Source organism: Piliocolobus tephrosceles, chromosome 11 (genome assembly GCF_002776525.5).
Source record: "Piliocolobus tephrosceles isolate RC106 chromosome 11, ASM277652v3, whole genome shotgun sequence".
Lineage (NCBI taxonomy): Eukaryota > Metazoa > Chordata > Mammalia > Primates > Cercopithecidae > Piliocolobus > Piliocolobus tephrosceles.
The window spans coordinates 101,418,211-101,433,576 of NC_045444.1; the positions used below are offsets into that span (position 1 = coordinate 101,418,211).

General features: G+C 38.4%; 1 protein-coding gene across 1 annotated transcript in view; it reads right to left on the reverse strand.

Moving 5' to 3' along the window:
* ABCA12 (ATP binding cassette subfamily A member 12) overlaps nt 1-15,366 on the reverse strand; it is a 214,699-nt gene that overhangs the window by 41,348 nt on the left and 157,985 nt on the right. Inside the window, exons 28-36 of the mRNA XM_023217266.2 lie at nt 14,891-15,077; nt 11,751-11,969; nt 10,309-10,505; nt 8,635-8,795; nt 7,009-7,245; nt 6,515-6,665; nt 3,986-4,238; nt 2,979-3,065; nt 2,134-2,227 (exon numbers count right to left, since the gene is read on the reverse strand). Coding sequence (XP_023073034.1) covers nt 2,134-2,227; nt 2,979-3,065; nt 3,986-4,238; nt 6,515-6,665; nt 7,009-7,245; nt 8,635-8,795; nt 10,309-10,505; nt 11,751-11,969; nt 14,891-15,077 — 1,586 coding nt within the window. The remainder of the gene's footprint in view (nt 1-2,133; nt 2,228-2,978; nt 3,066-3,985; nt 4,239-6,514; nt 6,666-7,008; nt 7,246-8,634; nt 8,796-10,308; nt 10,506-11,750; nt 11,970-14,890; nt 15,078-15,366) is intronic.

Here is a 15,366-nt window from a genome sequence, read left to right on the forward strand (position 1 = left end):
GTAGGATATATTGCCAAGTAGTTTTAAAAACTGTTTGCACAAAATTAAATTCCCAGAGCAGAGTATGAGAGTTGTGGCTGCTGCATATTTTTGCTAACACTTAGAATTTTTCCTCTTCTTCATTTTAGCCATTCTGGTGAGTATGGAGTGGTATTGCATTGTGGCTTAAATTTGTATTTCCCTGATGACTACCTTTTTATATATTTATTGGCCATTTGGATATGCTCTTTGTACAGTGTCTCATGTTTGTTGCTAATTTTTCTGTTGTCTTATTTATCTTTTTCTCATTGATTTGCAGTTCTTTATATACACATTTATTCTGGATATGAGTCCTTTGTTGTATATTGTGAATATCATTCTCTACTCTGCAGATTTCCTTTTTACTCTCTTAATCTTTTGATGTATATGCAGTATAATTTTTTCCCCTCTCAAAAAAACTTAGTACTTTATTCATATTGTATGTCTGGTATACAGAGCATCAATTATGCAAAGTGACCTCATTGTTATTAAATAGTTGGAAATAGATTTAGGGGTGTTAATTAAATGACAAAATTGGTTGGAAAAAATTGAAGATCTACTGGATTTTTAATTTACTTTTTTTATTTTGAGACAGGGACTCTCTCTGTCATCCAGGCTGGAGTGCTATGGTGCAATCACAGCACTGCAGCGTTGACCTCATGGGCTCAAGCCATCCTGCCACTTCAGCCCCACCAAGTAGCTGGGACTACAGGTGCACACCACTACACCCAGCTAATTTTTAAATTTTTTGTAGAGATGAGGTCTCACTATGTTGCCCAGGCTGGTCTTGAACTCCTGGGCTCAGGCAATTCTCCCACCTCCCAAAGTACTGGGATTACAGGCATGAGCCACTGCACCTGGCCTAGATTTTTTAGATTAATAAAAACTATACAGATTTCAACTTTACATATTAAGTTAGGTAACTTTTACTGTGAACTAAAGAAATACATAAAGAACTTCTGAAGTTAGCTAAATGAGATAAAGGATTTTAAAACTTTTAATACTGGGTTAAGACTAATTTTTTTTTTCTACCCAAGCTGGAATGCAGTGGTACAGCCTTGAACTCCCAAGGCTCAAGCCATCCTCTCACCTCAGCCTCCTGGGTAGCCGGGACCACAGATGCGTGCCACTATGCCCAGCAAATTTTATTTTACTTTTTGTATTTTTGGTAGAGATGGGGTTTCACCATGTTGCCCAGGCTGATCTTGAACTCTTGAGCTCAAGCAATCCACTAGCCTCAGCCTCCCAATGTGCTGGGATTACAGGCTTGAGCCATCACACCTGGCCAAGACTAATTTTTAAATATGCAGGGATTCCAAAAGATTCTTACTGGGTCCCAACTCCTACTGTTAGTAACGATTTTGCATAAGAACACCAAAATGGGTTGCATTCACTGAAGATGTTTTCATTATAAAATATTATACGAAGACATTTCAGTGTACAACCGTATGTCACTCTGAAGAAAATATTGCAAGAAATTTAGTTGGCAATATAGTAACTAGTAGAAACTAATAGTGACTTTTTTCTTTGACAATTTTGAACTTCTCTAGCGAATCTGGTTCTCGTGAAAGTGTGGTGAACTGATAGGCTTAGAAAACTAAGGTCTGCATCTATAGAATACAGATGGAGTAAGTGATGAGTAATTTTTTCCTGTTTTTTTCAGGAAATTATTTTTTTTCCTGAAGCCTGGAGGTGTTGCTTAGAGACATATGGAGTTCTGTTCTAGACTTACACATTATTGACTTCCAAGCTGACCGCTACAGTGGCAGTCTTGCTATATTTCAAATATGCCAGTTATGGTCGCATTTTTTTTCCCATGTGAAACATAGAGCCTTCTACTTAGTTCTAAGTTGAGACCAAAAATTCATTTTCGGTTGGTTTCCACAAAGACCATCATAGAATTACCTACCTTTGAAAATTGGTCCTGTGATGGATTTAAAACAGTAAGCTGATGTTCAAAGTCAGTATTTTTGAGTTGCCCAGATCCATATTTCTGAGCTGCTAGCTTCCATAAAATGAACTTTTACTGATTCTTTGGTAACCTAGATAGATCTTTCGAGTTTCGATATTTATTCCCGTATTGTCCCATTTCACTGAAACTGAATTCCATCTTACCTGGACATTTTCTGAGCAGGAGCAAACACCAAAATTAGTGATGGGTTCTCCACTGGTGTTCCATTTTTCCAGACTGTCTTTCTTTAAACACCGTCTGCAAGTTTAAATGATATTGCTGTGAGATGTGTATGTATATGTGTTCTCACATTTACATATGAGCATGTAAACAAGTATTTGGTATTAAGTTCATGTGGGTAGTCACAGATACAATTTCCTGATTTTTCATAACTTCAATGTACATTGCCCCACCATTTCCAAAGGATTTGACATTTTGTGATGGGGGACAAGGGAAAGCATTTATTGATTATATAGTATTGAGACCAGTGCTTATTGAATTGTCTTACTGTGTCAGGATGGGGCTTTTTCTCTCCTTTATTCTCTTTGCTCTTTTCATCCTCTCTTCTGACAGGAAGAGGATACTTTAGCATAATAATACACCAAGGTCAAGTTTACATGAGTTATGTATTAATGCTATCTCAGACATTAGAATAAGCAACACTGTATAATGCAAATGAGAGCTGGAATCTCAGCTAGATAAGTATCTTAGTCTCTGTGAACCTCGATCTTTATCTGTAAAATGGGACTAATAATCCACAGGTTGTGACTATTAAATGAAAATACAAGAGAGTTGTACAAATCATGAGACATCTAATATTTATTGGTATAGCATAGGATAACTAAGAAATGAACTAAAGGAGACAGACAAAAATCTGTTAAACGGGGATTTCTATCAGGGTACAGCTTTCTTCCAGGCAAACAACAGACACACACACCCACGTACACATGAACACACTCAAACTGGAATGTTGAAAACAGCACAAAATAGAAGAGCAAGAACCACTTACAGATCACTGGTGTTCAGACACATGTTGTCAACTCCAGGGAAGTCCCACATTGCCGAGACAAGTGCTTCTGTGCTCGGGTGATAATTCCTGCAATATGAAAGGACAGAAAAAAATTCATGGTTTTTCTACTAGTCTCCCATATTAAAATCATGCTTGAAGAAATGAAATGTGGTATATATAGAACGGTTTTCTTTTTCTTTTTTGAGACAGAGTCTTGCTGTGTTTCCCAGGCTGGAGTGCCGTGGTGCCATCACATGGCTCCATGCAACCTCAGCCTCCCAGATTCAAGTGATGCTTTTACCTCAAACACCCGAATTGCTGATATTGCAGGTGAGCAACACCAGGCCTGTCTAATTTTTGTATTTGTAGTAGAGACGGGGTTTTGCCACGGTGGCAGGCTAGTCTCAAACTCCGCAGCTCAAGTAATCTGCCCACCTTGGCCTCCCAAAGTGCTAGGATTACAGGCGTGAGCCACTGCGCTCAGCCTAGGACTATTTTCTTAATCTAAGAAATCTAAAAAAAGACACAGTCTCAGGAAAAGAAAGAAAGGTATCACAGGAAAATGCACATGTCTCTATTTGGCTGCCTTCTTATTCACCTAATTGTCACATGCATCATTGATCACCTATTGTATATGTAACATTATATTATATAGGATTCTGACATTGCTATTTAATATTTGTGAGACCAATAAAAAGTTATTTGCTGTATATTACAACAGATTGGGAAGCCACACCTAACCTGGCTTTCTTGATTAAAGTCTAGTCATTAAAAATAAGTATCTACTATAACTTTAGTTTTAGATGAATGCAAAAACTGAAAAAACTATTTGTTGACAATAGAAGTAACATACTGCAATCAATCCAACTGTTCATTCCTTTAGCAGAATCAGGTACCGTGGCTTCTAAGTACTTTATTCTCCAGCATCTTATGGCATTCATTCAGGTACAACCACACTCCTGGCAGCATTTTGGAAATGTTCTTTTAGTTAACAGAAAGAAACTTACCCATAAAAGGCTGTCTGTTCGGAGGTACCATAAAGAGAGGGGGAGATCTGAATCTCTGGATAACTGTTGCTGGAATTTCTCAGTGTGCCAAGGCCCATGGCAGTGGTCACAAAGATGATGGGGAGGATAACCTGAGCAATGAGACCTTTCCAGTTCCTGCGAGTGTGGTGGAACCTCTTGATGAGTATAGCCATGATCTTCTTCAGCAACAGTCCAAAGCCATCCAGCCTCTCTCCTCTTGTCAGGATTTTGTCTGATTAAGAAAAAGAGATTGGATATGGTTCTGGGAAATCTTGATAAGGAATAAAGTAACTTCAGAAACTATAGATAAATGGTATAATACAGTGTGGTGGGAAAAGCTTTTAAAGATTTGGATTTGAAGTTCAGCAATTTCATTTATCAGCTTTAGCCTTGGACCTTCCATTGGGAAAACGGAAAACTATAATGTCCATCTCATACAGAACTATGTGTAAAGTGATTTGAAAATTCTAATTCACTATACACAAAATATTATTAGTCATAGGCATAGTAATTTTACATGTCAAAGTTAGATATCTAGAATTTCATAAAGGATCATTGTCCTCAAACTCTAAAGTCTCAACGCAGACTCAGTATATATTACTAATACCCAAGAGATGATCTCTATGAAGAGACTAAATTCATGTGAGAAAATACAAATACAAATATAAACTCAAACACCAACCTAATCTAACAATTTGTTCCTACTGTGAGTAACTTAGTGACTGTAAGTCTAGTTGGCTCTGATTCTAACATGAGGTCCAATTAATTCACACTAAGAGTAGGAAAAGGGAAATCCTCTCTTCCAGAGTACAATTCTAGTTCAACCACATATTTATTACATTCTCTTTAGAAATTTGGAATGATTATACGGTCTTTCAAAACTCCATTTTTGCCACTAGAGTTATTAAAAAAAAGAACTCATTAGAAAAAATATCTGCCCTCCCCATACTTCAAAATGCTTTTCTGGTGCTGAGAAAAATTGCACAGCAGAGCAGCTATAGAGGCCATAAACCATTCCTCAAAAGAGCTCTATGGCTAATAATTTCAACTGCTCCCTCTAAAAACAGGTTCAAATATAGCATTCTCTCTGAAAGCCTGCCACCACGCACACCTTCATAGGGGATAAGATGGTGGTATTCATCAACTCTGTGTATATTTTAAGTTTTCCATCAGAAATTATGGAGCACAAAAATCATGATCTTCATTTAGCTGATAAGAAAAAAATACAAAGCTGCTTAATTTAAAATGAATTCCAATTAAACAGAGTGAACAAGTTTAAATGCAAACTCATATCTCTGCAAAAGGGAATTGTAGAAGGAGCTGAATATTTTCAGTTAATTAGTGTGCTTTTCTGTTTCTTGAGAAATTACATGTGGATGACTTACAGGTGTATCAAATGGAATAAATGTGCTTTCTAAAAGATAATGTCAATGAAGGGAACATTTGGACTGAAGAATAGTTTCAAATTATAAGACACATGCAGAGGCACATACTTAGCCTTTGCTTCCTGCAGCAGATGACCACTTTCTAATCAAAGTCCTCAATGCCATGGAGGCCACAATTATAAAAGAAAAGAAATGAGAAATATGACAGAGGGCAAATTAGCCTCTAGTTCCAGAATTATACAAACATCAGAGATTATCTTTCCCGACCTTGAGAGCCAGGCAAATGTTTAATTAAAAGTTCTGTTCCTAGAGATTTTTTTCTGTAAGCAAAAACTGTTGAAATGACTACTCCATGATTTATCTATCATTTTACTCTATGATTCCTTAAGTAAATGGTGTTTCCAGAGGTATAAATTAACTGTCAGAAAGAGAAGAGACAATAAAAGTTATTTTCAAAAGAGCCCAATCCCTCAAAGTCGTGTCAAGCAACATGATTTTTTAAGCATATCCTATGTTAAGGATTGGGGGAGGAAATCTACTATTATAGACTCTTAGCCATCAAGTCCAAATTAATTAACTCAGAAACTCTCCCCAAAAGCAGTTTCTCAGCACCTGAAAGACTCAGATTCAGGTAGCTTAGACATGTTTTCCAGTAAGGGTACCATAAAGAGTGGCAACTCCTTTTTTTTTTTTTTTTTTTCTCCTTTTTTTATGACTCTTGTCTCTACTTCAACATGCCTAATAACAAGGAGTGAACTACTTTACATGGTAATCTTGTCCATTGTTAGCCCCAATTACAAGAAGAATTTTAACTTGCTGAGCATGAATTGAAATTGTAGAAGTGACATCTTGAAAACAATTTCTGGTGGGTAGGTGGAATACTCATCACCACACTATCAAGGGAGTTCTTTCACATTCTTCAAAGTACTTTTGAAATAGAGGATTCGATTTGGTTTAATGAATATTTTATATCTTAAAAAAGGAGGCTTAAATTTCCTTAGTGTTTTTTTGAATTTAGAATGAAACTTCAGAGTTGAATTTTTAAAAATCAAAGTCTGTCTCTGATTTTTCTCATTTATGTCATCTATTGGAATTAAACAAAATATCCACATTAGATTCATACCATCTCTGTCGGTGAAATTGCTGCTGCTCACAGATAAATCATCAGGAGTTGAGATGCCATTGGCATTGGAATTCCCAATTTTCTTTTGCGTTAAGTGCTCAATACTCATAGCACTACTTTTTTGTGACTCTTTGGTCAGGTTCAGAAAGACCTAGAAAGAGAAGCCAGATCACTTCATTAACATGAAAGGTGCATATCTTTTCTCATTTCTAAGCTTACCCTTGATTTTGAACTTTTATCACATTTATGGAGACAAATTTTTCCCATCTGACTTCAAGTGAATATTTCTGTATGTAAAAGATACATGCTGTCTAGCTGGGGCAACATTTTAGTCTCGGTCTTACATAAGAATAGTATTGAAAAAATGTTAAGCTTTTCTAATTTTGTGAAATATTTATTTTAAAATATTTTTTTAGAAAAAATGGCACATATTTATTCGAAGGGAACAGCAAGTTATATCAGCTTGAAGAAAAAAAAGAAATGTTGAGGTCTACCTCCTCCACGGTGGTATCTGAAATGCCGTAGCACCCGATGTTGAGGTCAGCCATGCCATTGTCGAGTGCCCGTAGGAGTGCCAGGTAGGCCCCTGAGACTTTGGTGCTAAACGGAGGCAGCACATAAACAAGCTCTCCCCCAATATCCTCCTTGAGGTAGGCTTCGGGGAGATGTGATTGGATCATTGCTGTCACAGCCATGGTGTCACATACTGCATTTGCATTTAAATTTGGACTCTAAGAGAGAAAAGTAGGAATTAAAACACTCTCCTGTCTTTACACTATAGTGCCCCAGGGCCCTAATCAGAGGGTGAAGTAATGAGCTCTTTTAGGCCACTCCACACCTGAGTCAGATCATACATCACTGCTCTAGAGACCCCTTTGCCACTTGGGTCCCTATTCTGCTGGCCCCATTCTCGCACGTCACCCTGTCCCTTCTCTAACCCCCTCCCTCTCATTTGCTCTACTCTAGCAACAACGGTTTCTTTTCTGTTGCTAGAGGGCTTCAGGTTTAGGCACATCCCCTCCTCAGGGTCCTTGCAACTGGTGGTCCTATGCCTCTAGATAGCGATATGTCCCGTTCTCTCACCACCTCCAACTCTCGGCTCAACTATCACTTTATCAAAGAACCTCTTCTCTTATTACCCTACTTAAATATTGCCCCACTCAGCATTCCCTGCTTTATTTCTATCCATAGCATAGAAATAAAGATACTAAGTGATGTACTAATTGCTAATATATGAAATAATTTACTTAATTGATTGTATCATCTGAATTCCTCACACTCCATCAGAATATAAACTCTAAGAGGCCAGAGACTTTTCATAGTACCAGTTCACTGCTGTGTCACCAGTACCTGGGACGGTGCTTGGATATCATAAGGCATAATGTACCTAATACATAAATTTCTAAATTAATGAGTATAATAATTAACAGTATAACTATTAATAGTATAACATCTTATTATATCTTTTAAGTCACATCAGGAGGATTAGATATAAAATAAATGGAGGTAGTTGAAAACTTCCTAATAGCGTATACATCTTGCACAGTATTTTTAAATCATATGTTCTGTTAGGTGGTGAGCATTTTTGTTCTCCAAAAGATGTAAAGATACCGTTGACCTGTGTAAGTTACAGTCCCTGCACTGCCACTTGAGGAGTGCTAATCAGAAAGTGAACCCAGGACTTCATATTCTTTTTATTTGCTTTTGATAAAGCAGAAAATTGAATTTTTGGCTTTCTAGGTTGAAATGTTAGGAGAACTAAAAGCCTGATTCTCCATCAGTAACCTTAAGATGTCAATCATTTTTTTATCTAGCTCATTGGTTCTCAACGTGCAGTCCCCAGACCAGCGACATCAGCATCACGTGGGAACTCAATAGAAATATAGTACATTCTGGACTCCCATCCCAGACCTACAGGATCAAACACTCTTGGGGTGGGGCCAGAACTCTGGGTTTTAGCCAAGACCTCCAGGATTTTGATGCTCACTCAAATTTGAGAAGCACTAAGCTAGTATACGAATGAATTTTAGCAATGAATAAAGTTGGAGAGACTCTGCTTCTATTTCATATAAAACTTAATTTATGATGCCATAATAAGGTATATTTTCTCCCATTCCCACCTTCTTCTTGGTGAGCGTGAGGTGATACCCATCGCCAAAGGCTTCCTTGAGGTAAAATGGGGACCCACAGCACCGAAGCCCACCCTGCTCCAGGAAGGCGATGCGATCACTCAGCACTTCAGCCTCATCCAAGTGGTGCGTCGACAGAATGATTGTTCTGGCTTGAAAACACAGACAAGAACAACAGAGAATGAAACATGAAAGTACAGTTCCCAAGATACAGAGAGTTGGCCAGAGTAAATCCTGTGACATCTGAGGAGAAGAGTCACATTTTATGAGGTAACTGAAAAACTGACTGACCTCAAAGAGCTTCCAAAATGATGCAAGAAAAATTCAGGGCCAGGCTCACTGGGTCACGCCTCTAATCCCAGCAATCTGGGAGGTTGAGGCGGGCAGATCACTTGAGGTCAGGAGTTCGAAACCAGCCTGGCCAACATGGTGAAACCCCATCTACAATTAGCCGGGTATAGTGGCAGACACCTATAATCCCAGCTACTTGGGAGGCTGAGGCAGGAGAATCTCTTGAACCCGGGAGGTGGAGGTTGCAGTGAGCTGAGATCACACCACTGCACTCCAGCCTGGGCAACAGATGAGAGTCCCTCTCAAAAAAAAAAAAAGAAAAATTCAGAAGGGTATTCTTAAATATTTGGAGGCATTTTTTAATACAAATAAACAGCAAATAATCTTTTATTATGCTGAATGACTAAATGTTCACCATTTGTCATGTGGGCATTGGCAATTCTTCGCAGTCTATTAGAATTTTGCTCCCGTGGGTTCATTTTGCATTGTTTCTCTCCCTCTTTTCCCTTTTCTTCATTATGAAAAAGCAATAATTTAAGACTTTTTGAATATTCCTCTCTGATTATTCCACTCCACTCTGATTACTCCATTACTTCACATCCTGTTAGCACTTATTTAGTCTGTTTTCAGTTTATTTTCATTTGTGTATGTTTGATATCTCTAATTAGATTCTTAGCTCCTCTAAGCATTAAACTTTGAAGCTTCTGTTGGATTTGCATGCTCTCAAAAAGGCCAGTTAAATGCTCATCCGACAGCGGGCAGTACATAGATATTAACCAATTGACCCAGAAAGTTATCTGGGAGAAAAATCTTCGGAAAAGAAAGAGCCAATCTTAGACTTTTAAAAGATATTATACCTGATAAATATGGACAAGCATTATGTATCTATACAAATAAATTTAAAAAATTTTTTAAAGATATCATAAACAGAAAAGTCATCAATTTGCTGTTTTTTGTTTGTTTGTTTGTTTTGAGATAGTATCTCACTCTGTCATCCAGGCTGGAGTACAGTGACTTGATCATAGCTTACTGCAGCCTTGACCTGCTGGGTTCAAGTAGTGATTCTCCAACCTCAGCCTCCTGACTGCCTAGGACTCCACATGCCAGCCACCACAGCCAGCTGTTTTATTATTATTATTATTATTATTATTATTATTATATCATTATTATTATTATTATTACTACTATTATTTGTACAGACAGGGTCTCACTGTGTTACCCAGGCTGGTCTCAGAGCAATCCTCCTGTCTTGGCCTCCCAAAGTGCTGGGATTATAGGTGTGAGCCACTGCATCCAGCCTCAGTTTGCTTTTGTATATGCCAGAGGGCAGAAGTGTGACTGCTGGGTGGGGAAGTTCTGAGAAACTACTCATACCTGTTTTGTTCTTGGATATAACATCCCATATACTTCGGCGAGAACATGGGTCAACTCCAGTAGATGGTTCATCCAAAATTACTACCCTTGATCCACCAATGAGAGCTATGGAAATAGATAACTTCCTCTTCATTCCTCCTGACAGCGTTCCAACTCTCTTATGACGATGGCTATATAGTCCAGTATCTTTTAAAGTCCTTCAAAAATAATGTATGATGGTTATTTTTTACAGATATATTATTTGAGTACTGGAAACATACAATAACCCTAATCAATATGTATTCACTAAATAACTATTATGTGCTCAGTAAGGTACAATAAACTCTTGAGGACTCATAATATAGTTTTCTATTATTTATCACCTGATTGGAGGTACCGAAAAAAAAAAGCAAAGGAATACATAATTCATTCCTTTGACAAATATCTAGAGAGTGCCTGCCTATTTTGTGCCAGGCTGTGTTTTACAGACTTGGGAAAAGCAGTGAACAGATAAAATTTCTACTCATAAGGAGATTATGTTCTAGTAAGTGTGTGTATTGGGAGAGATATAGGGAAATCCAGTCAGTAAATATATTCTCAAATGAGTTTTGGTGGTGGTAAGTGCAACTAAAAAAATAAAACAGAATATAAGATAAGCAGTGGCTGGGACATGCTATTTTAGGCATCAGTTTTATATATGGCAGTCATCTCAGAAACGGTGACATTTTGGCAGAGACCAGGAAAGTGGTCATTTGATCACGAATAAGTCAAATGGCCACCTGGGTGGGGGGTGCTGTAAGTAGAGGGAAGAGAAAGTAAAAAGCCCTGAGGCTGGAGCAGGCCTAGGATAGTCACGTGTGTAGCTAGTCCAGTGTGCCTAGAGCAGAGTGAATGTGGAGGTGAGTGGAAGGATATGAAATCAGAAGTGAGAATGGAGGCACCTCACTTAGGACCTTGTAAGCCTTGATAAGGCTTGTTAAGGACCTCGTAAGCCTTGATAAGGCTTGATAAGGCTCGTAAGCCTTGATAAGGATGTTATTGTGTATTATACTGAGCGTGGAAGGAAGCCATTGGACGATTTAAATCCAGGAGTGACATAGTCTGATCTGCAGTTGAAAAAGATCACCCTGGCTGCTCTTTGAAGAACAGATTTCACAAGAGAGTGAAATCCAAGAATCCACTTAGGAGGCTTGGACCAGTGTAGTAGCCATGGAGATTAGAAGCAAAGGATTCGGGGCAATATGGGAGCCAGAGATGAAGAGTTAAACAATTTCAGTGTAATAATTGGCCGATAAGGATAATGACCTTAAATGTTTGCAATATTAAAGAAGTAGAAAAACTAAAAAGTAATTATTTTGTGAGAAAACATTTCCTATTGGTATCATTTCCAGAGATTTACCAACCAAGCTATGGGTCTTTGAGAGGAGTTAGCAACTTAGGTTCTCATTCCTGTCTTAACTTGCCTTTTTACTTCCTCATGGAGCTGCTTTTTAGTCCAGTGAGGAACTTTGATGGAACCATATAGGAGAAGGTGCTCCTTAGTAGTGAGATAACTGAACAAGACGTCGTGCTGCATACAGACTCCCATGTTCTTCCGTACCGTGTGTAGGTCTGTTTTGATATCTTTTCCATACACAAAAATGGTGCCTGCTGAGGCCCCAAACAGCCCGGTTAACATGGAACTGGAAATGAAGAAATGATAAATTAGGTATAAGCCAAGCATTGAAGCTAGATATTAGGACTAACTATATCTCAGTTGTTAGAAAGAAAAAATACAGTGTATTTTCTCAGGCAAGGGCAAACTATGAAATAAAATGGTATTTAATGGAAATAAGGAAAATTACTTTTAAGTTTTTAATAATTCAGAGTATTACATAAATGCTATATGATGGCATTTATGGTGGTGGTAGTGGTAACAATGACAAAAACGATCAGGCAATCTCAGCTCACTGCAACCTCTGCCTCCTGGGTTCACACCATTCTCCGGCCTCAGCCTCCCGAGTAGCTGGGACTACAGGTGTGTACCACCATGCCCAGCTAATTTTTTGTATTTTTAGTAGAGACGAGGTTTCACTGTGTTAGCCAGGATGGCCTTGATCTCCTGACCTCGTGCCCCACCCGCCTTGGCCTCCCAAAGTGCTGGGATTACTGCGCCTGGCCACGACTGGGCTTTTAAATTTCAAGTACATTCTCACTCCTTGAGCAAACCCATGCACTTTCCTGACATCCCTTAGCATCTACAAGTTGGCATATCTCAAAGTTACATCTGTAGCCCAGACCTCATTATTCAGCTCCAAGATTGCTCTATGTATCTATCAGACAATACCACTTCTCTGTGAGATTTCTTACAGGGTCCTTCAACTCAATATGTTTAAAACTGAGCTCATGATCTTTACCCTAAAAGCCACACCCTCATTGATCTTGCCTCTTTCATCATGTGATAAATTCATATACTGGTTGCATGAGACTGGAATCCGTAAGTCATTTTTGCACTCTCCTCCTATCTTAATCTCCTAACTACATGCCCATCTCACCGTTTTCACAGCTATCCTCATGGGACCATCATCATCATCACCTGCCTAACCCATCACTCTAAGCTCCTAACTCTACTTCCCACATGCTCTTTGTTCATCTCCAGTCCTTTTCTCTACACTGTGATTAGAATATTCTCACCTGGATAATTCCCCATCATCTTTCAGATAGTTAGTAAACTGGGCAATTATTTAATACCCATCTCCTCCACTACAGTGTGAGCTCCATGAGGTCAGAGAAAGGTCCTGTTTTCTAAGTACTTTGCCTCAGTGACCTAATCAGTGCCTTGCATTGCAGACTTCTGGATTAAATTATGAACAACGGAATATGCAGTTTTCCCATATGAACATTGAAATACAAATAACATACTTTATATTAAAGATTTCTATTTAGAACAATAAAATGGGGGCATTCTCAGCTAAAATTATAGCCTCTTCAAGAGCCTTCTCTGTTCCTTTTCTTCATTAGCCTCTTATTGCCTATTAGATACATGAATGGAGCTGGAGACCATTATCTTTAGCAAATTAACACAGGAACAGAAAACCAAATACAAATATGTTCTTACGTATAGGTGGGAACTAAATGATGAGACTACATGGACACATAGAAGGTAACACCACACAGTGGGGCTTTCGGAGGGTGGCGGGTGGAAGGAAGGAGAGGATCAGGAAAAATAAGTAATGGGTACTAGGCTTAATACCTGAGTGATGAAATAATATGTAAAATAAACCCTCATTATATAAGTTTACTGTGTAACAAACCTGCACTTGTGCCCCTGAGCTTAAAATAAAAGTTAAAAAAAAAAATGGCCTTTTTGTCATTGTATTCTCACTAGAAAGCCAACTTTGACTTTAAACAGGCCATGCAAATAGCAGAGGCTATATGCTCACTCATTTCATGACCTTCCTTTGTCCCCTTTTATTTACAAAAAAAAAAAAAAAAATTAATTCCAGTGTTTTCGCAGTCACTGACCTGATTCATGATGATACTAAGTAAGATATGCAGCAACTGATCCTTTTTCTCAAACAAGGGCTAGAGCACCAACAGCATCTTAGAGCTGACTCAGCAACTAAGTGAATGTGGAGCATTGGAGCAAATCACATAAAGAACAATTCAAAAGAATGTCACTTTAAAAACAGTTGAATCTCTTCTCCATTCTGACACAGGAAAATGCTACATAGGTGAGGAGTGAGAAAGAACAGCTTATGTTCTGCTCCTGGCCTTTCTGACTTCTCTCTGATAGCTGGTGGTTCCTTTGTTTCTTTATGAGTCAAGGCAAAGGTTTCCTGTGAAGGAGCAACTGAGGCTAAGTGTGTCTATATCAGGATGTGCAATTTCACACTTATATATACACCAGGCTAGAAACGCAAATAAATGAAACAGGGTGGGTGTATGAAGCAGTGAAACTTGGTAGAGACCAGGGATGAACCAGAAAGCAGATACTCCCTTTAAGAGATCAGTTACTGCACTTTGGGAGGCCAAGCTGGGCAGATCACGAGGTCAGGAGATCAAGACCATCCTGGCTGACACAGTGAAACCCTGTCTCTACTAAAAATACAAAAAATTAGCCAGGCGTGGTGGCAGGCACCTGCAGTCCCAGCTACTCGGGAGGCTGAGCAGGAGAATGGCGTGAACCCAGGAGGCAGAGCTTGCAGACAGCCGAGATCGCGCCACTGTACTCCAGCCTGGGTGACAGAGCGAGACTCCATCTCAAAAAAAAAAAAAAAGAAAGAAAAAAGAGATCAGTTACTAATGAGCCTCAACCAATAGTCTCTACCTAAGAATATGAACTCAAAGTTGTAGAATTTCCTATTGTCTAAGAGGTGCCAAGAATATTTATTTTTATTGGAAACTCCCCATTTTACAAAATTGGCTCTGAATTAAAACTTTTTTTAAGTATTAGAATCTTTGATTTTGACTCCATTCTATAGCATACAAGTTGAGCCATCTTCTTCCATCTGGGAAATGTAATAACTTTGTTTTTTATAAATGTAGGTTAGTTTATTTTTTAAAAACCTGTATTTTTTTGTAATATGCTTCTATGGCAATAAGTGTCAAAAAGTTAGCATACATGGTAGTAGTTTTCCCAGCTCCATTGGGCCCCAGCAATGAAGTAATATGCCCTTCATAAAAGTTCAGATTGAGGTTATCAACAGCAACTTTTGAGCCATAGATCTTTGTGACCCCATGCAGGGCAACCCCAACTGTGAGATCTTTAGGTTCAGGCTCGATGTTGGAGGAAAACATGTATTCAGGACCTGGAGAGAAATCAATGGAAGAGTTGTAAACTCACAAGTAAGGTAATGCAGCTAGAGTTAGACTTTATCTTTATTAAAAATTGAAGACTATAAAAGTATAACCCTCTAAGTAAAATAAAAATTCCAGAAACAAAGGATTTATTATAGTCTTCAGCCTCCTCACTTGGTTACAGAATGAGTAAGAGTGGAGAACCAAGGTTTATGTCACCCTTCTTTGTTGGAAAAAGCAGTTCCAGAATATGGTATTATAATTACAAATCCTCCTTTATTCAACAAATATCAAATAGTC